The 20,831-nt window shown below is 46.4% G+C and overlaps 2 protein-coding genes across 2 annotated transcripts; both read left to right on the top strand.

The window, feature by feature from the left end:
• The first annotated feature begins 522 nt into the window (after positions 1 to 522).
• LOC142574515 (ubiquitin-conjugating enzyme E2 Z-like) lies at positions 523 to 1,251 on the top strand. Its single transcript, XM_075683576.1, has one exon. The coding sequence runs from the start codon at positions 523 to 525 to the stop codon at positions 1,249 to 1,251; it is 729 nt and encodes a 242-aa protein (XP_075539691.1).
• Positions 1,252 to 9,044: 7,793 nt separating this feature from the next.
• Positions 9,045 to 9,764, top strand: LOC142574514 (ubiquitin-conjugating enzyme E2 Z-like). Its single transcript, XM_075683575.1, has one exon. It carries the CDS (start codon positions 9,045 to 9,047, stop codon positions 9,762 to 9,764), a length of 720 nt encoding a protein of 239 aa, XP_075539690.1.
• Positions 9,765 to 20,831: the final 11,067 nt, after the last annotated feature.

Here is a 20,831-nt window from a genome sequence, read left to right as displayed (position 1 = left end):
TCACCCGGTTTTCACCCTCTCTTCCCTAACCACTGCCCGGCGAGCCACTTGCCAACGGCGCCGTGACCCAAATCTTCAGCGGAACTGGTCTTGAACGCTGACCAGGACTGAAAGGCGACTTCGTAATTTCTGTCCGCAAGTAACCCAGTGCCGCGAAGTAGATGGTATTTAATTATCCTTTAATTTTGATATCTAATATGTGACCACGTAGTCGTTACCTTCCGACGGTTACGTTCTACATTTCCTTCATGCTATGATTTGCAGTGAATAATCCGTTGCTGTTCAATATTTAAACAAAATAGAATATTTCCTCTCCAAAGAGGGTTTCTTCATTTCTTTATTTCATTCTTATAGGTATTAATAATGTTTCATGCCAAAGACAGTTCAAGGCTCATTTCCTGTAGTGGGTACGTAACATGGATGTGTTTAGAAAGCATCATTATCAATCACCGCTACCGTTGAGGACCTTCGGGTCATCGACATCTGCTCACGGGTCCTCGTCGTCCCGAAAGCTTGACAAAAATGGCCCGACCAATGCAAAATTACTGGGACGCCGTTAAGAACGAGCAGCCGACGCCGCAGTGCCTGCAGAGGGTGCAGCGGGACCTGGTGGAGTTCCACGCCGACCCTCCGCCGGGAGTGTTCGTCGTCCCGGAAGAGAGCGACATGAGCGTGCTGCACGCCATCGTCGTGGGCCCCTGGGGCACGCCACTCGAAGGCGGCCTCTTCCGCCTGCAGTTGAAGTGCCCGCCCGACTACCCGATGCGGCCACCTCGTGTGCGTTTCCTGACTGGCGCTGGAAAAGTGTCTTTTAACAAACACATCTACGGTGAGCACATCTGCCTCAGCCTACTAGGCACGGCTCCTGATGGACCAAGTTGGAGTTCCGCTCTCAGCATCGGCAGCCTGCTTGTCTCCATACAGTCCTTCCTGGGAGACGGCGCTATGGAGATCATGCGCCACAACGCGATTAGTGTAGCCGTATGCGACACGCTCGAACTCTGTCTGCAAGAAACATCCGAGCCTCCTATGCCACCAGCTCTCACGCAGAAGGTCCTCAAGTACTTCTCCGACAACTACGCAAAGTACGAGGACGCGGTCCAGGCGCAAATTAATTCCTGGGGGGTACTCTTGTGGATTTTGGGTGTCGTGTACGGCAGTTACGAACCACTGCTAAAGCGACTTCGCGACATCAAGAAGAGGATCGACGAAAAGAACGTGACGGCCACCGGGCAACAAAACAAGGAATGACGCAATGGTACTTCATTACTCGAGCGCACAAACACAGCGTCGGTTCTGCACCTGCCCACGCGCCGTCTAAACTCTAAATTAAGGGCTCTTGAAGTGTTGCGGACATTAACTAGTTAAAAAATAGAAATTGGGCCGCTGGCGCTACATAGGAAAGCGGTGTTTCCCGTAATTGAAATAAAGAAGACTTTGTAAAGCAACGATAAAGTTTAGAACCCTTCTATATTTTGAATCATTCTACATATATATATATATATATATATATATATATATATATATATGTATATATAAAAATCTGACGACGGTGTGCCTGCATTTCACCTCCTTCCTTGCACGACTTCTGAAGGTTTGGAGTGACGCCTGACACGGGCAAAAGTTGCGGGAGCGAGTGGGGCTATAGTAATCCAGGTAAAACCAAATTAGGAAGGCCCACTAAGCTCCAAAAAATACACTCCCTCACCAGAACAGGAATTGGCTTCCCTCGTGCAGTATTCGGCCACCCCCTCCCTCGAGATTCCTGCAATTAACCCATAGCCCTCAGTCCCCAGCCGCTGCGGAGCACCTGACGAAGCCGGTGGTCAGACCTGTAACACAGCAGGGGTGCTAAGAATCTCCGGACAAGCCGCCAATGGAGACTGGCCCTCGCAACCTTTAACAGCAAAACTCTGTCGAGTGTGGCTAGCTTAGCAGGACTCTTTGAGGAACTATGAGGTATTGTTTGGTATATCATTGGCCGTAGCGAGATTAGAGGAACTATTGAGGCTTATACAGTGCTCACTAACACCCATGTCCACTGCTAAAGAAGTCTCCTAGATAAGAAGCAATACAGGGTAGGCTTCGCAATCTATAAGGACATAGTGGGCAATATTGATGAATTTGTTTGCAAGAACGAGCCTGAATTTGTCTGCTTTTACCCTCCCTGCCTCTACGTTGACCTGTTTCTTCTTGACCAATTTTAGTGACAGTTTTAGACTAATCATCGGCTGGTTAGCCAGCCGGTACTTACACTAGCTAACCTCCCTGTCTTTCCTACCCTTTGTCTCCTCCTCCTCTTGATGAATTTTACAGCATTAATGAGAGGATAGCAGTACTCACAACCAAACATAATAAGAGGTATAGATAAACGGTAGTACAGGTCTACGCTGCAACATCCAGTCACGATGATGATAAAAGATCAGTTTTATGAAGATGTTGAATTAGCGATTAGAAAAGTGCAAACTCAGTATACTGTAGTAATGGGCGACTTCAATGCAAAACTGTGGAAAAAGCAGGCTGCTCAACGAGAAATAGGCCACTACGGCGTCGTTTCTAGGAACGCTAGAGGAGAGATTCCAGAATTCGAAGAAAGGAGTGAGCTGAGAATAAGGAATACCTTTTTCAGGAAGTGGACCTGGAAAAGCCCTAATGATGAAACACAAAATGAAATTGATTTCATACCTTCAGCCGATCCCAGCATAGTGCTGGATATAGAAGCGTTAGGAAGGGTGAAGTGTAGTTATAAGTTAGTGAGGGCTAGGATTCACCTCAATTTGAACAGAGGAAGAGTAAAATTGGTCAAGAAGAAACAGGTCAACGTAGAGGCAGGGAGGGTAAAAGCAGAAAAATTCAGGCTCGTTCTTGCAAACAAATCTGCAGCCTTAGAACAGACAGACGAAGATGTAATAGAGGTAATTAATGAAACCGTAACTAGGCCGGTTTCAGAGGCAGCAATTGAAGTGGGAGGCAAGGTACTAAGGCAACCAGTAGGCAAACTCTAACAGGTAACAAACGACCTAATAATGAAACGATAAAGAACGAAAGTGTCCAACTCATAAGAAAAGATAGAATTCGCGGAACTGTAAAAACTGAACAAGGCGAAAATAAGCGATATTCGAAATTGTAACGTGGGAAAGACTGAAGAAGCCGTAATAAACGGACGCAGCCTGAAATAATTGAGAAGTAAACTTGACATATGACAACTCAAGATGTATGCACTGAAAGATAAGCAGGGTAAAATCATCAGCAATCTCGAAGGTATAGTAAACGCAGCGGAAGAATTCTACGCGGACCTGTACAGTACCCAGAGGACTCAGGATAACTCCATTCGAAACAGTAATGAACAGAATACAGAAACTCTTCCTATAGCTAGCGATGAGGTCAGAAGGGCCTTGCAAGACTTGAAACGGGGAAGAGCGGCAGAAGAAGATGGAATAATAGTCGATTAAACAAAAGATGGATGAGACATAATGCTTGCAAACTGGCAGCTCTCTAGCGAAGTGTCTGTCGACTGCAAGGGTCCCAGAAAGGTGGAAGAATGCAAGCAATATAATAATCCACAAAAATGGAGACGTTAAAGGATTAAAAAGTTATAAGCCCACTAGCTTACTCTGAGCGTTATATAAAATATTCACCATGATAATCTTCAGTAGACTAAGGGCAACACTGGACTTTAGTCAACCAAGGGAACAGGCAGGTTTCAGGAAGAGATACAACAAGAGTTCAGGAACGCCAGTCAGCCTCTAGAGTCTGTGAAGGAGTACATTTCCTTAGGTCAACGAATCACAGGGAACCATGATCGTGAGAAACAAATTCATAGAAGAATAAAAATTGGTTGGATCGCATGCTGCAGACATTGCCAGCTCCTGACTGGAAGCTTACCATTATAAATGAAAAGGAAGGTGCACAATGAGTGCATTTTACCGGTGCTGACATATTGGGCAGAGACTTGGAGACTGACAAAGAAGCCTAAAAAAAAGTTAAGGACCACGCTAGGAGCGATGGAACAAAGAATGATAGGCATGCCGTTGATAGACCTCAAAAGAGCGGTTTGGATCAGAGAGCAAACGGGTATAGCCGATATGCTAATTGACATTAAGATAAAAAGAATGGTGCTGGGCTGGTTGGACCGTTGGACCATTAGGGTCACAGAATAGGTACCAAGAGAATGAAAGCGCAGTAGAGGACGCCAGAAGACTAGGTGGTGCGAAGAAATTAGGAAATTCGCGGGAGATAGTTGTAATCGGTTGGCGCAGGACAGGTGCAATTGGAGATAGCAGGGAGAGGCCTTCGTACTGCAGTCGACCTAAGATAGGCTGATGACAATGATGAAAGCTTATTCTCTCTCTCTCTCTCTCTCTCATATATATATATATATATATATATATATATATATATATATATATATATATATATTGGGTGTTTTAGCGAACACTTTCCAAAATCTTTAACTCGAAGCCGCGGACATTACTTCCGCATAACTTTGATAGGCATGATCGACTAATGAACAAAAATTCACTAATTAAATTCATAACTGTTTATTTTATGGTCCATATTGCAATTTACAAATTCCAGTCGTGGAGTTCGCAAAACGGATCCACTTGAAACGAATTCTCAGGATGACACCACTTTCGATAAATTAATTCCCGAACTTTGCGAAGAAATGCATTGGCGTTCCAGTTAATTTCTTAACAAAACGTCTTTTAAAGCATTGAAGCACACAAGTAACTATAGCCCTCCACTACGGCGTGCCTCGTAACCAGAAAGTGGTTTTGGCACCTAAACCCCCATAATTTTTTTTTTTAGAGCGCAGCTCTTTGGCGTCCGTTCCTGGGTTTCGCGTCGTCGTCGGCGTTGTCGTCGGCGTTGTCGTCGGCCTCGTAACCAGCTCCGCCCCCCTTTCATCCCCCCAGCGCTAGCAGCGACCGACTGATACCGCTGGATGCCGCTGACGCCGCTAGAGAGTCAAGATAACGTGACTGCATAGAACACCGTCGCCGCCATGCAGAAAGAGGAGGAAAGGGTCGCTGCTATCTCTTCCCTCCTCCCTTTATCGTGTTGTCCGCTTGCTGCGCGCGCTTCTGCCCCCATCGTTTGCCGCTGGGTGTACACGCCGCCCCCCTCCGCTTCCGCTTACTGCTGGTTGCTCTCGACGGCGGCGATGAGCCTCCGCTTCGGCGGCGCGAACTGCAGGGTCTTCTCGGCGGCGGCGATGAGCTTCTGCTTCAGCCTCGCTTACTGCTGGTTGCTCTCGACGGCGGCGATGAGCCTCCGCTTCGGCGGCGCGAACGGCAGGGTCTTCTCGGCGGCGGCGCTTAGCCTCTGCTTCCCCCACGGCTGTGACAACCTCGCGAGCCACTTGTATAGATCTCGTCTTTGAGAATCAAGCATTGGTGTACCAAGTCGAACATATATCAGTCTATTTCTCCGACCACAAAGCTTCCTTCATGACTGTCAAGAACTGTTAGTGGAGTCTTTGTTAAAGGAATACGTGTGAAAAAAAAAAATTCTGTGATAGCGCATACATGTGTTGCTCGATTTCTTTGCCTCAATCTATCCAAAAGGTGAAACAGCTTATTTGCTGCGCTCAAATTTCGCATTAGGAAGTAACGTAATCGTCGGTAATTTTTTTTCTGCGCCGAACGGCACGTGTTCACAGGCCGAATTTCTTAACAAACCATTTTATTTTATTTTCTAACTTCGTCATTCTTTCGAACGTGCCTCGCACCTCAAACGCTGCCGCTTCGTTGTTATCGCTGGCATCGCCACTCATTGCTGTGCATGATAAATAAAATTTTGAATGACAAATGAAATTCAGCGTTGCAAATGCGCAGCAGCTACTTATGGCTTCAAGGCCGTCACGCCCCCCTCCGTCACTCCTTCATGTGGCTAACAGCGACATAACGAAATACGAAGAGCGTAAGTCTTTAATAATGTGCAAAAGAACTTCCTGTGGCCTTACCGTGAAACGGCGACGAAGCGGATGTGTCAAAAGCTGGCAGAAGAACCCGAACAACGACCCTCTGTCACTTTTTTTACGGAATAACGATGCAGCGAGGCCGGAGACTGGGCCTTAGTGGGCTTCGCACGTGTTAAGTCGTGCCGCAGGTCGAGCTGCTAGCCACGGCCTTAGCCACAGCCACATAGTTCTTTATGTCCTCTGCCACCCAGCGGAATCTGCGAATCTCCATAGCTCAGCCGCCTAAAGGCTCGAGTGTCCACTCTTGTCGTTTACTATGTTTCTCTATAGGGTAAAGAGCAGACCCACCATGGTTGCCTAGTGGCTTTGGTGTTGCGCAGCTAAGCATGAGGTGCCGAGAACGAATCCCAGCCAGGGCTTCCGCATTACCGTGTACTTCGATTCAGGCCTACCTTAAAGAACCACAGGTGGTCAAAATTAATCCGGTGTCCCCCCTACGGCGTGCCTCATAGCCAGATCGGGGTTTCGGCGCGTGAAGCTCCATAATTCAATTAATTATTTCTTTAGGTAAAGAGCGAGGTGCAACCTAATGTAAGGCTCACACTGTATTATTGTTCATATTATTATTATTATTATTATTATTATTATTATTAGCACTAATATTGTTGTCATTACTGTCGTCGCCCTTCTATTTGGGTATTTAGAAGGTACTATCAAAATAAAATTAATAATAAATAAATTATGGAGTTTAACGTGCCAAGACCACTTTCTGATTATGAGGCACGCCGTAGTTGAGGACTCCGGAAATTTCGACCACCTGGGGTTCTTTAACGTGCACCTAAATCTAAGTACACGGGTGTTTTCGCATTTCGCCTCCGTCGAAATGCGGCCGCCGTGGCCGGGATTCGATCCCGCGAACTCGTGCTCAGCAGCCCAACACCATAGCCACTGAGCAACCACGGCGGGACGGGGTTAACCGAGGGGCCCGATTTTATTAGTCATATCATAAGAAGCCAACAAACACTGACACCAAGGGCAACATGGGGAAAATTACTTGTGCTTTATAAATGAAATAAAGAAGCGATAAGTTAATGGAAATTAAAGTGGATGCAAAAACAACTTACCGCAGGTGGGAACCGAACCCCAGGGTTCTACTAGGACACATAAATACCCAAGAAAGTGGATGGGAAAACGGCGCCGCGGTAGCTCAATTGGGAGAGCATCGCACGCGAAATGCGAAGGTTGTGGGTTCGGTTCCCACCTGCGGCAAGTTGTTTTTTCATCCACTTTATTTTCCATTAACTTATCGTTTCTTTATTTCATTTATTAAGCACAAGTAATTTCCCCTATGTTGTCCTTGGTGTCAGTGTTTGTTAGCTTCTTATGATATGACTATATATATATATATATATATATATATATATATATATATATATATATATATAACGTATTTCATTTCGAAATCACAGTAGTTGCATGTGTAATGACATCATCACTTGTGCCTTTTCCCCTTTGGTCCTGCTATCACTACTGCTACCACACGCGAACTAAACCAGAAAGCTCGCGCACAGAGCTATTGTCTCTATTTTGAGAGCAACGTCATCACACCTAGGCTTATTGCTACGCAACGTAAACAAAGTTTGCTTTTTCAGAACATCACGATGATGTAGACGACGCCCGTGTAACATTTCGAAACGACCTTTCGTGCCAAATTATAAGGCAGCACGATTCTCTATCTCTAACATTTGTGCTCGCTAAGTCGCAGCAACTACTGTACGTGCGGCAAGCGCTGTGTGTAGTAGTTATTGCGACTTATATTTTATGTGCCGGTATACTCCTAAGCGGAAACATTACCTCATAATCTATGTACAAGAACGAAAAAACCAGTCAAAAACACAAAGGACAAGAGGAGAGGTTCACACCACAACGACTGGACTATTCTGGGACCACATCAATTCTAATAAACCTCAGTTGATAGTCCAGTCGTTGTGGTGTGAACCTCTACTCTTGTCCTTTTTGTTTTTGACTGGTTTTTTCGTTCAAGTATGTACCAACTGGCCCAGATTTCAACCCTTCTGCTATGTACAAGGTCGACAACAGAGAAATTGCACTTAGCATCGTCTACATTGAACTTAATGAGGTCTATTCTATAGTAAAGAAAAAAATTAAAAATACGTGGCAACCGTGCATGAGTGTGCATCACAGATCAGTGGTGTTAATCGGTGATAAGGCAATATTTCATTTCTGTTCTTTTTTTTTTTTTTGCTATTGTTGTTGCCCAGCGACCATGAGGCCCATAACCCCGACGAGGAATTGGCCACGAAATGATGAGGTTATACCAAGTTCTAATCAAAAATAAGATTACAAGGCTGCTATAAAGTAAGTGATGTTGAAAGGCGAGATTGCATGTTAGAATGAAAACAATAATAGTTGGATGAATCAATAACTACGAATTGAAAAGTGCACCGAAAGAATAAAGGCAAGGACACAGCAAAGCATTTGGTTGGACTCCGTAAGAAATTTTTGGACAAAGCAGCAAACATCGCTGTAAGTGAATTCCGGTGTTTAGCTTTACTTTCTTCCTTGTGGCCTGTCATCTTGCTGTTTCTTTCTTCTTTACTCCCCTTCTCCTAATCTTCAATTTCCTTTTCGTATTCTCACCTTCCTAAAGAGTAGGCACGCTTAGTCGGTGGCAGTTGACAACCTCCTCCCCTGTTTTCCTCTCGGTGTGTGAATGTGTGTTTTCATCCCGAATAACATTAAAAATTTTCAATAGTTTATTTGTCTGCCATTCGTTCCCTTCTCCTTCTTCACTTCTATCAGATTCCTGCTTCTACGTAGGCCAACAAACTTCACCGAATGCGCACGCTTTGTTCCCATTTTCCTTTCGTTTCTTTCTTCACTGATCACACGTACCTACGTTAACTAACCACACACCCATCTATATCTGTTTGTCTCGTTCATATAAACATTACGTTCCATGCAACCACCTGATTCTAAGCGCTGTTCCCATTGTGGGTCCGCGTCATGTTTAAGCATCATCATTCGTGGCCGCCCTTCGGACCTTCGGATTATCGACGTGTGCTCAAGAGTCCTGAGTCGCCGTGGAAGTTCTGCTGAAATGGATGGCTGGCTGCGAAGTTTCTGGGACACCACTAAGTACGGAGAACCGACGCCGTGGTGCCTGTACAGGTTGCAGCGTGAGCTGGCGGAGCTCCACGCCGACCCTCCGCCGGGAGTGTACGTGGCGCCTGAGGAGAACGACATGACTACGCTCCACGCCGTCATCGTGGGCCCCTGGGGCACGCCTCTCGAAGGTGGCCTCTTCCACCTGCAGTTGAGGTACCCGCCCGACTACCCGATGGTGCCGCCCCTTGCGCGCTTCATGACCGACGAGGAGAACGTGTCGTTCAGCAGCCACGTCAGCGGCGAGTCCATCTGCCTCAGCCTGCTATGTACGGCTCCTGGACCGAGCTGGAGTCCCGCGCTGACCGTCGGCAGCCTGCTCGTCTCCATACAGTCCTTGATGACCGACGACGCTGAAGAAAGCGCGCGCCACGACACGGTCCGGGTGGCGGTGTGCGGTACGCTCGAAGACTGTCTGCAGGAAACATCGCCTACGATGCCGCCGGCTCTGTCGAAGCAGGTTCTCAAGTACTTCGCTGAGAACTACGCAAGGTACGAGGACGCTGTCGAAGCGCAGATCAATTCCGGGAAAGCACTCTCTTGGATCATGGGAAACGGTAAAGATTACGAACCGCTGCTCAAGCGACTTCGCGATATCAAAAAGAGGGTCGACGAAAGGAACAGGACGGTGGATGGACAACACAACAGAGAGTGACGCGTTGGTCCCTTCTCCCTTTTCGAGGGAACGCGGAGCTCGCCGGCATGATGAACGAACCCCTTGTCAAGTTTGCTCGTACCTCTACATGGGCCAGCGAAACGCGAAATTAAGGACTCTTGAAGCAGCTGCACACATTGGCGAGGCGTATGCACAAAATTAGGAGGCGACGCCAGAAAAGAGGAATGGGTGATTTCTATGGTTGTAATAAAATGTTTGATACGTCCTTGCTTGCGTGTGTACAGAACTCGTATCTGGTAAGAGGAAACAATGATCTCCAGTCTGAATACAGTTAACACCACTGAGAAATGGTTTTCCTCGAACACAACTATATTATTGGTTTTGATGAAGCTTACTACTTATGAAGGAAACAGTTCAGATCTAACTACTGTACGTAGTAATTTTTGATAGTGATAGCCAAGATGGCGAATAAGATAGCAAAGAAGAAAGAAGCGACCGAAACCCTCAAAATTTGGCAGTGGAATTGCAGAGGAATAAATCGGAAACGGCAAAATTTACTTCACCTATGCACCCTACACCAACCTGACGTCATCGCGTTACAGGAAACAGAAACAAATAATATTACGATGCGCGGCTACAAAACGTACATTGCCCAAGGAAGGACCCGGACCGCCGTCCTCATCAAGAAGCACTACACGACGCAGCAGCACCAAATCAACCACAGAATCGAACACACTCTGATTGAGCTGGTTCCTCCCAAGAAAACCCTGCAGAGCCTCTACATCCTGAATGTATACAGTCCTCCGCGCGACACACTAAAGGACTTGGACAAGTTCCTGAGAGAAGTGAAGAAAGTCACCAACGGTCAAAAACTTCTCGTGGTGGGTGACTTTAACGCTCCACATGTGGCTTGGGGCTACCGATCAACCAACAAGATGGGTATGGACGTGCACAACGCGGCACAACACCACCAGCTGACGTTGTGGACCGATCCTCTAATACCAACTAGAATCGGCAACAGTCTCTCCAGAGACACCAGCGCAGACCTGACCTTCTCCACTGGCTTAAGGCAAGTCGAGTGGTCGAGACTGGACGAGACTCTGGGCAGCGACCATCATATCATCCAGACTGAAATCATGCACCACAAAACCCCTGTGAGATTAGGTCAGGCCAAAATTACGGACTGGCCTGCTTTCCGGAAAGACGAACACCTCAGAAGCGTAGAGGACATCGAGGAGTGGACCAAGAACGTGATGGACTTGGTTGCCAAGTACACAAAGACCATCCAACTCACTGCGGACAATCCCGAAGTCGACCCACACCTACTTCACCTCTGGGAGGCCAGGCGAGGACTTTTGAAGAGATGGAAGAAGCAGAAGAGAAACCGCAAACTCAAGATCCGCATTGCCGCAGTCTCGCGGCAGGCGGAGGAGTATGCTGAAAAACTCGGACGTCAGAACTGGAATCAAATGTGCGACCAGTTACAGGGAACCCTCAGCAACCGAAAGACCTGGGCCATTCTAAAGACCCTTCTCGCGAAGACGGAATCAAAAACTGTCACGGGGCAACACATACAAAGACTTATACACAACTTCCAGGGAACTGAAGAAGAAGCGCTCGAAGCCATCACCGAGAAATACATGGGAGACGAGCAACAACGGAAGACGCAGCCGGTCATTCACCCGGAGTACGAGGGGGAACCCAATCCGGATTTAGACCAACCTTTCACCAAGTCGGAGATCGCGGCAGCCTTAAGAAATCTCACAAGAAACACGACGCCCGGCAGGGATAAAATTAACAACAAGACCCTCCGTAACCTGGACGACGGGGCAACGGAGAGTTTACTAAAGTTTATCAATGAAAGCTGGGATAACGGCAGTACACCGGCTTCCTGGAAGCACGCGGACGTAGCGATGATCCCGAAACCCGGCAAGCCCATCAACCTACAGAACCTGCGTCCGATCTCTCTCACGTCGTGCGCGGGAAAACTCTTCGAGCACATGGTCCACAATCGTCTCTCGCCCTATCTGGAAGAAGGTGGGCACCTGCCGAACACTATGTTCGGTTTCCGGCCTAACCTCTCCACCCAGGACATTCTACTTCAGCTGAAAGAAGAAGTCATCGACGGCCTCAGCACATTCCACAAGAGTGCCATCCTGGCACTCGACGTGAAGGGAGCCTTCGAAAACGTCTCACACGAAGCAGTGCTAAACAGCCTACAACATACCAACTGCGGACGGCGGACATACAACTACGTCCGGGACTTCCTGACGGGTAGAACGGTGACCATAGGCCTGGGGAATCTCAGGACCGAGAAGTTCCAAATACCGCAGAAAGGAACCCCCCAGGGGTCGGTGATCTCCCCGTTGCTGTTTAATATAGCGATGAGGGGATTGCCGAACCTCTTGGAGAACATCAGGGGTATCCGTCACGCAATGTATGCAGACGACCTGACCATGTGGACGTGCACGGGATCGGCGGGCGAACAACAAGACTCCCTGCAGGAAGCCATCGACAGGACCGAGCATTATCTGCACCGCTGCGGTCTTTCATGCGCGCCGGAAAAGTCGGAGCTCCTGATCCTCAAAAAGAGGACAAGAGGGCGGCCTCCGCAGGAGACACCTGACCCAACGTTGACACTAAATGGAGTCAACATACCCAAGGTGGACACACTCTGTATTCTGGGCCTCACTCTCCAGAAGGACGGTGCCGGTCTCGCCGCCATTAAAAAACTGCAAGCGACAGTTACCCAAGTCGCGCACTTGGTGCGAAGAGTGACAAACAAAAAGCACGGCCTGAAAGAGCAGGACACAATCAGATTAATACAAGCCCTGGTAATCAGCAGAGTCACTTACGGCACCCCGTACCTGGGTCTCAAGAACAGCGAGAGAGACAAATTGAACACCCTAATACGAAAGACCTACAAGCTGGCACTGGGGCTTCCACCGACGACGTCGACGGAGAAGCTACTCAGCCTGGGCATCCACAATACTTGGGAGGAACTAGTAGAGGCCCACAAGACGAGCCAGATAGAGCGACTCAAGCTCACCAGCACGGGTAGGGACACGCTAATAAGACTGGGCTACCCAGTCGAATATGAGTCCAGAAAACAGCGGGTTCCTCTACCCCTGAGGGAGAAGATCACGGTGGCCAGCATCCCGAGAAATATGCACCCTGAATACCACAGAGAAAGGAGGCGAGCGAGAGTGAAAGCTCTGCGTAAGGCCTACGAAGGACCAAAACAAGGAGAAGTCCGATACACCGACGCGGCGAAGTACAAGAACAGAGCGGCCCACGCTATCAGCGTGATCAACGGCCAAGGACAAGAGGTAGCAGCGGCCTCGGTAAGCACTCCAGACATCGACTGCGCGGAAGTAACGGCGATAGCCCTGGCGGCCACTACGGGCCAGCGAGAGGAAGATCTAATCACGATCATCACCGACTCACAAACAGCATGTAGAAACTATCAAAAGGGCCGCATTTCCAAACAAGCCCTGAGCATCCTCGAAAAGCGAGACAATTTTCCAGAGGTGTACATTGTCTGGGCCCCGGGACACGAGTCCCTGGCGGGTAATGTAGCGGCTAATGCCGCTGCCCGAGATCACATTCTCCGGGCTATCCCACCAGGTTCACGAGCACCGGTAGACCAACAAGATAGCGTCCCGAAAAGATACGCCGATATCCTGAGCCACTACAGACTGGGTAGAAGGATCTATCCACCCCCGCATCCCCAGCTGACAAGAGAAGAGGCGGTGATCTTCCGAAAACTACAGACCGGCACATTCCCGCACGGCACCCTGCTACACGCAATGTACCCTACGACCTATACTCACAAATGCGCCTTCTGCTCTACGCTTAATACCCTCTACCACATGGTATGGGAATGTCAACAAAATCCATCGACACCGCCCATCACCGGACCAACCGTCGAGCAGTGGGAGGCCCAACTGATAAGCTTGAGCCCTGAAGACCAGCATCGCCTGGTGAGCAGGGCCAAGCTATCAGCTCAAGCCCACGCCATCCTGGACTAGGGACGCCGCCCACCTCGGCCGATTTTACCGTCGGCTCATTTCAACTAATAAAGTTTATTCCTCCTCCTCCTCAGGTCTAGTGACTGTACGTAGTAATTTCTTTATTTAGAACAATAATTTTATTTTCGCAAATGAAGTTGAGAATCGTCAGACAAAAAATGAAAGCAGCAAGTTCGCAACTCTGTAACCAGAAATAGAGTAAATATATACATAATTATGTAAGGGGCGCCGAGTGAGACATCTGCAGCTGACAAAATCGATGTATTATGAACCGCTGTGAAGTATAGAGTTTGGGGGTAAGGTTTTGGCAAGGTCCGTAAGAACGTTTTAACAATTTCGCGTGAGCGGTAAGCACGTATATACGCATATTTGTATGCCCAAGATAGATGCTCTAACAGATTCAGTTTACCCAATGTGTTTGTTGCAGATCGAGTTAAGGATTTGTAAGTTTCGTGAAAGTGAAACCGATTTTTGGCAACTTTTGTAAAAAAAACTAACTGTGCAAATCCCACACACACCATAGAGTTTATGTGAAGCGAAGATTAAGCTTCTGAGACGCGGTTATCAAATGCTGTAAATTTGCCCGTTTCATTCCAGCGTATTTGGTGTAAAGGGAACCGGTGCAAGCGCAATTCGATCTCGCGCATTCGTCCGACACAATTTGACGCACGCGTCGATCATTTTTAAAAGCTGGTTGGCGATGGCGCGATGGAAGTTTACGTGCGAGTGTTGCAGCAAACTTAAACGTGTCCAATATCGAATCTCGCGACATCTAACGAAAGTGAAACTGTCTCTGAAAGTTATCCCCCGAGAACATACCGCTATTGAGGCTAGAAAGTACAGCCCGTGTTCTGGGAGCCATCGGGCTGGGGTGGCCCCGACACCTGTACAGCTGGGGCTGGGGGATGTGCAATTGACAAAGCTGAGTGCCCGGCTCTTGTGCCATTACGGCGACACTCATCACTGTGTCTGTGCTTTCGAGCTGCAGGGAGGTCAACGACAATGTTCGATAAGACCATGCCCTTGAATAACGGACAACAAATGCGCTTAGGTGTAGTTAGGTGTAGATGTTGAGCCTAGATGTTAGTGGTGCATGCTCACTAACCGGTTAGTTCAATATAATTAACAATATCAAAAAAGAATTATTAGGTAATGTAAACAAAATTGTGAATAGGTATATGGGAAATACTTTATAGATTTTAGCTTATAATTTCGATAGAATAAAGAAATGAAAAAAGAATCGAGCTAATCTAATTGATCTTGTAGAAATATAACGAAACCTTAAGTTCTGATTTTAGTCGAAGTGTTTCTGACCCTACGACGAAATACTTGATGCTATCTCCAACTTTCCTGCCCTGTGCCCAAGGGTCAAAGCTCCCAAAGATAGCAAATTTATAACATTTAAGCCCTATATAAGAAGGCGGAACTGGGTTTCTAATGGTTTTCTTTTTTTCAGTTCAGGATATCTTTGACAGTCGAGGAGAAAATGATACATTGTTTAATGTTCCCCGCAACAGGGACAGTTCGATGAGGGAGCCAGACCAGCTGTGTGCAGGTAAAAATTTAGGAATGGAATTCGGCAGCTTAGTCTAGTGATTGGGACTTCAAGTGCTCGCGTTTGACAGTTTGCTATTTCAATAACGCGACAAGTGCTGTAAATCTGAGGGATTTGTTAAAGAAGGGGGTGAAATTCACCCAGCATCATTCGCCTCCAAAATATAACCCCTATGGTGAAAACTGGTGCCGGTAGGATTTCAATGACTGGGTCATTCAGGCCCGCTTTCGCCAACGAAACTTCCATTTCATATAGAAATGGCCCTCATGTCCTGGTACCCAAACCAACTCAGTAAAAGCATAATGAGGAGGCACTAATGATTTGGAAGCTCGCAAAACATGGGACTCATCAGAAGTGAGGCCCAGAGACAAAGAATCCGTCAGGACCACTATCGAACGCGTTAATGTATTTAGTTTACGGAGGGCTACAGTTACAGCTGAAAATTCTGCTAGAAAGATCGGTCTGGGAGTTGAAGAGAAAACTACCACTCGAGGATAGGAGAAATTATTTCAATTCCGCGCTATTCTTCATTTTGGGAAGCGTCAGTGACAATAACTGTTTTGATCAGTATGTGCAAAAAAGTACCCATTTATGACAAAGCGTAACATTCGGCAAGATAGTGCATTTGCATTTTTAGGGAAAATATCATCGAACTGAAATTTAATAGAATTGGTCTTGCAACAAACAGGAGTCACCTCACGAATTTGGACGTTTAACTGGTCTAGGGGCGCTTGCATAAAAATAATTCGAGGTGTGTGGAAACGCGGCCAGTGCAAGCCAAAGAAGAAAAGTGACGCCGCAGTGCTGGTGTCACGAGCACTATAGCCAGGACTAAGTTTGAAAGTTACGCGCGGAGCAGAAGGACAGACATGTCGCAAGATACTTATTTCATTTCACCCTAATTTATTTTTAAAGAATGCTAACAGCTCCTTCCCCGCCCGATTCGTGGCCGATCCCCCAGAGTGGGTTGCGCCATTTCACCAGGGAACAAGAACAAGAACACGGCTGGAGCGAGGTTCAAGGCCGTTCTAGTTCCGACTCGTGGCTGCTCGTTCGACGTATGCTCTGCTCCGCTTGGAACGATGGTTCTGGTCAAGTAGCCGGCGGTTTTCTTTTATTCTTTGTTTTTTTACCCTAATTTCGACCTCTTGTTCCAATATCTGTTAACTTGATGGAGTAATTTCCTACTGATCTGCATGTCCCTCTTATAACCAGACCGGCATGCTTCCGCCGGGCCGGCTTCTATTCCTCCCCCTGATTCGCCGGTTGAGCTTTTCTTACGCAGTGAGACGAGCAGCGCACCTTTGGCTTTAGTCCCTATAGTGATGGCGGAGTGATTCGCATGAAGAATCCCAAGGTAACTCAGGCGGAACTACGGACGGGTAATTTTCAACAAATTACTGAGGTTCGACAACTTGGCCTAGGGAGCATTTTTTCTGGTCGTCGGACCAGGCTTCTGTTCAAGTTTTACTGAAGTGCGATATTTTGGCGATACCTCTGGTGCGCAGCTTCATTCCTCATCACCTTGCATGTGTCAAAGGCCTATAGGCCGCTGTGTCGACATACGTCTAAGTCCCGTAGAAATTTTGTAAATGCTTTAAGCGGCATTTAGGCGTGATTTCTGTGCGTCGTTGCAGCTGTGTCGTTGATAATAAGCGCATGCCCATAGAAACCGTCATTGCTACATTTGCTGGAATTTGCCGTCGGAAATCAAGGCATGCCCACGGATATACCGAGTTTAACTTCTATCACTCCGTGTACTTCAGTGTCTAAAATGCTGGCGGTTTGGACGCTTCATAAAAGGTTGCAGGTCCATCACATGCACTATGCCGGATTTGTGGAGAAAGTCGCAATTCAAATAACTGTTCTTCCCGTGATGTGTCCTGATGCATTTGCAGTTGTACTCACCCTTCAGATGAGCCTAACTGTCCTGCAAGGTCAAAAGAAGCTCTAATCGTTGGTGTAATTTATAGACGTCGATTCTCTCGACGCGAGGCCATTGAACAAATTCAGAGCAGGAACGGCCTGTCAAACATTGTGTGTGGAAAACTCAATCTCTCAGGCTGTAGCAGCTTCCGTTGAAAATGCGCTGGAAAAATCAAATGGGGCGCATTGTAAGAAATCTCATCGACTACCTTGTTCAGGTGACATCTTCACAAATAGCGGCGTGGTTACAACTTACTAATAAAGCCAACATTGGGGATCATGTAGAGTATACTGTGGAATCCACCTAGAGAAGTGTCGACAGCGCAGCCATTGACTAATAACGATTTGTCGAAGCCATCAACTTCCGAGAAAGTTGACCACCTCTAGCTCTCTCCGACACAGATGGGATAGAAAATCAAGATGTAGAAATGGACCCCCGATTTCTTACACGAACAACGTCACGGATAGAGAAAAAGTCTCGCCCTCCCCCCAATTACAAGGCAAAAAAGTACGTCAGAGAGATTCCCACTGAGAAGGACTTCTTGAAAGAAAGCGTTTCAGACCAAGCAGTCTCTGCTGCTCGGATTTATTCACCATAGAAAATTTACAGCGATTCCGTGCTTTCCGCTGCAACATATGTATTATATCTTGCTTCTGAATATTTTACAGTTATTTTTACTTTACAAGAAACTTGTCTTGCTGCTAGTCAGACTTTTCATCTAAAATATGTCCATTGTTTTCGACTGGATCATCTTTCCCGAGGCGGTGGTTTAGTTTAGTTTTTTTTTGTATCAGCAAAAATCTGCCATAAAGATACTATCGCGCACGAGATAATGTCACCAGAGTGTGAAATGTTAGCATTGGATATAACGCTTTCAGGTTGCCCGCCTTTTTCTATAATTAACACGTACTTCCCCGCTTGAGGGCAAGATACGCGTTATCTCGATACCTCTATTGCTTGCAATCAGAATAACGTCGTACTAGTGGGCGATTTTTACACCTGCAACTAATATACACTCACTACACCAGTTGTTGCAGAATTAGGAATGATGGAGACATGGCTAGAGGGGTTATGCATGCAATTAACAGACGAGTTTCTGTCGAACCCTGGATTTCATGTCGTTAAATGGTAGCAAAAGTGCGGTACTAGTCTTTCTGTTAACTGCACAGATGCATGTACCGCCAATACCGCCAGGAAATCATTCCTCTAACTGACGCAGCCAAGTACCTTGGTGTTATTTACGACGGCAAGCTCACGTGGTGCAGTCACATTGAAGATATTAAAACAAAGGCAGACAACGGACTCAGCCACCGTCTCTCTGGACTACGCAGGGGTGCCTTACTTATTACATACAAGATGTATGTTCGGCCCGTATTAGAATTCGGCTGCGTATTGTTTTACGGTGGTCCCGCCTACAAAATTAAACCTCTCATACTTTTAGAAAAGGAAGCTCTACGGTTCTGCCTCGGGCTGCCAAGATTCGTTGCCAAGGCTGTTTTATATCAGGAAGCTCATGTGCCCACCCTTGATTGCAGATTCCGCATGCTTACGATTGAGACATTTTTAAAATTTTGTGACTTTTTAAGAATTCGCGATATGTATTTATCACTGAACGGTCTGAGTTTCTTGAAGTTTTTTGAAGTTTTTGAAGTGGTAGAGATTACACAGCCCTCAGATAACATTTGTGCAAGCAGAGTTACAATTGGATGTATCCATAAGTGAAGTTTACCTTTGAAATGATGCCTTACCAGACCTCGAAACTGATTTTGAGTACATACTTCCAAATCATGCTAAACTATTACCGAGCAGACATATAATTAATATCTTACACGACCACCTACACCAGCTGTTTACTGACGCTTCGGTGGGCAATGCGAAGGCAGGAGTGGGGATCTTCTCTGAATCTCTTCAATGGTCTTACTCACTTCGCCTTCCTGACCTCACAACCATATTCCAGGCAGAATTATCAGCGATTGTGTTAGCATTACGAAAACTTCCCCAAAATAACCTATTAGCTGTTATTGTGACCTACTCGCTGTCGGTATATGCACAGCACTTATTGCCTCTTCAAATTCAAAGATTCAGCGAACAGTTTGTTTGATGGTATCTCCTTGTAGACTGCAAATATGTTTGCTTTGGGTACCGGGACATCGTTGGTTGCACTTGAATAAAACGGCTGATTCATCAGCACGAGCATCTCTCAATAGCCTTATCGTATCTGTTCTGCCGACATCAGCTTGCGTCACTGCGGCTAGGTACAGAAATTTCCCTATATCGCAAAAGTCTGCAATGTCCATGCTAACACCGTCTTCAGAATTCCACCATCTTGGTTTCCCTTGGAATAATAATTGGTGTCCTTCAAGTTAATTGGAAGTTTCCTTTACAAAATTGAGATGTCGTACACCGCCTCTAAATATTTTACTTACACGGGTCCGGTTTCACTGCGTCCCCTCTATGTTCTTTTTTTACAATGCACCTGAATTTATTGAACATTACTTTCTCTCGTGCTGCCAATTTTCTAGACAAAGAAAACTCTTAGAAAGCTCATTTCGAAAACTTGGGCTATCGCTAACCTCGCCAACCATTCTTTCTTATGGAGCAACTTCCCTGGGATCCAACCACAGGGATGCTTTTCTCGCAGTTTACCATTTTACTGGAGAGACAAAAAGAGTACCTTGCTTGCTTTTCTAAAATTATTAGTTATCACTCTTACTTCATTTCTTGATGTTATATTATTCTATCTCAAAATTCTTAACAATGCATTTTTTTAAACTTCTACATCACACTACTTTACTCCCACGCTCTACTATTCCGATTCGGTTTCGTTTTAATTCTATTAAACAAGTACAGGCCGTCCAGAAGGCCCATGATACGGCGGTAAAGTTAAACCTTACTGTCCCGACGTGGGAGCCGCCTGCGTCAACCTAAGGGTTGATCTTCAGGACATTAAATAAAGTTCATCATACCATACCATACCATACTTCAAACCACCTGCTCCTTTGGCCAAACCCCCATTGCGGGTATGCGCCAGTGCTTAGAAGACAAGACATGCCTTTTCATTAACTCCAGCATGGCCAATACGACTCAGGAGTATGGGCCATGTATTGAGGTAAGAACAACATCAGAAAGAGTCCCGTCTCCGGTTTCTTTGCCTTGTATACAAATAGCGTCGTTTTCCCTACATTTGTGACCAGGACGTTGCTGCATGGCTGCAGTGGATGCATCACATGTGGCTTGATGTCATTACGTCTTGTATATATATATATATATATATATATATATATATTAATGAATGACACGCTTGTAAACTTCATGCGCCTGGTTTTCTTGATATTTGCGATCTTCAAAAACGTTCTTGTAAAAGAAATGATGAAATGAATAAAAAATATATTCCCTAAAGTCCGTAGAGGCTTGTTTTTGTTAGAATGCGGCGAACCTCGTAAGAAAATTGGTGCCAAGCAAAGCGCTTCCTCTACCACGCGCATCTTCCTCGGCACCAAAGGAAATAGTCTTTAGTTTGTTTATGCTCTTTGCAATGCCAGTTAGGCATCGCGAAATAGACCCATCTATCGACGCATTGCGCGTAGTCCGAT

This window comes from Dermacentor variabilis, chromosome 3 (genome assembly GCF_050947875.1).
Source record: "Dermacentor variabilis isolate Ectoservices chromosome 3, ASM5094787v1, whole genome shotgun sequence".
In the NCBI taxonomy this organism is placed as follows: Eukaryota; Metazoa; Arthropoda; class Arachnida; order Ixodida; family Ixodidae; genus Dermacentor; species Dermacentor variabilis.
This window is presented reverse-complemented; position numbering and strand designations above follow the sequence as displayed.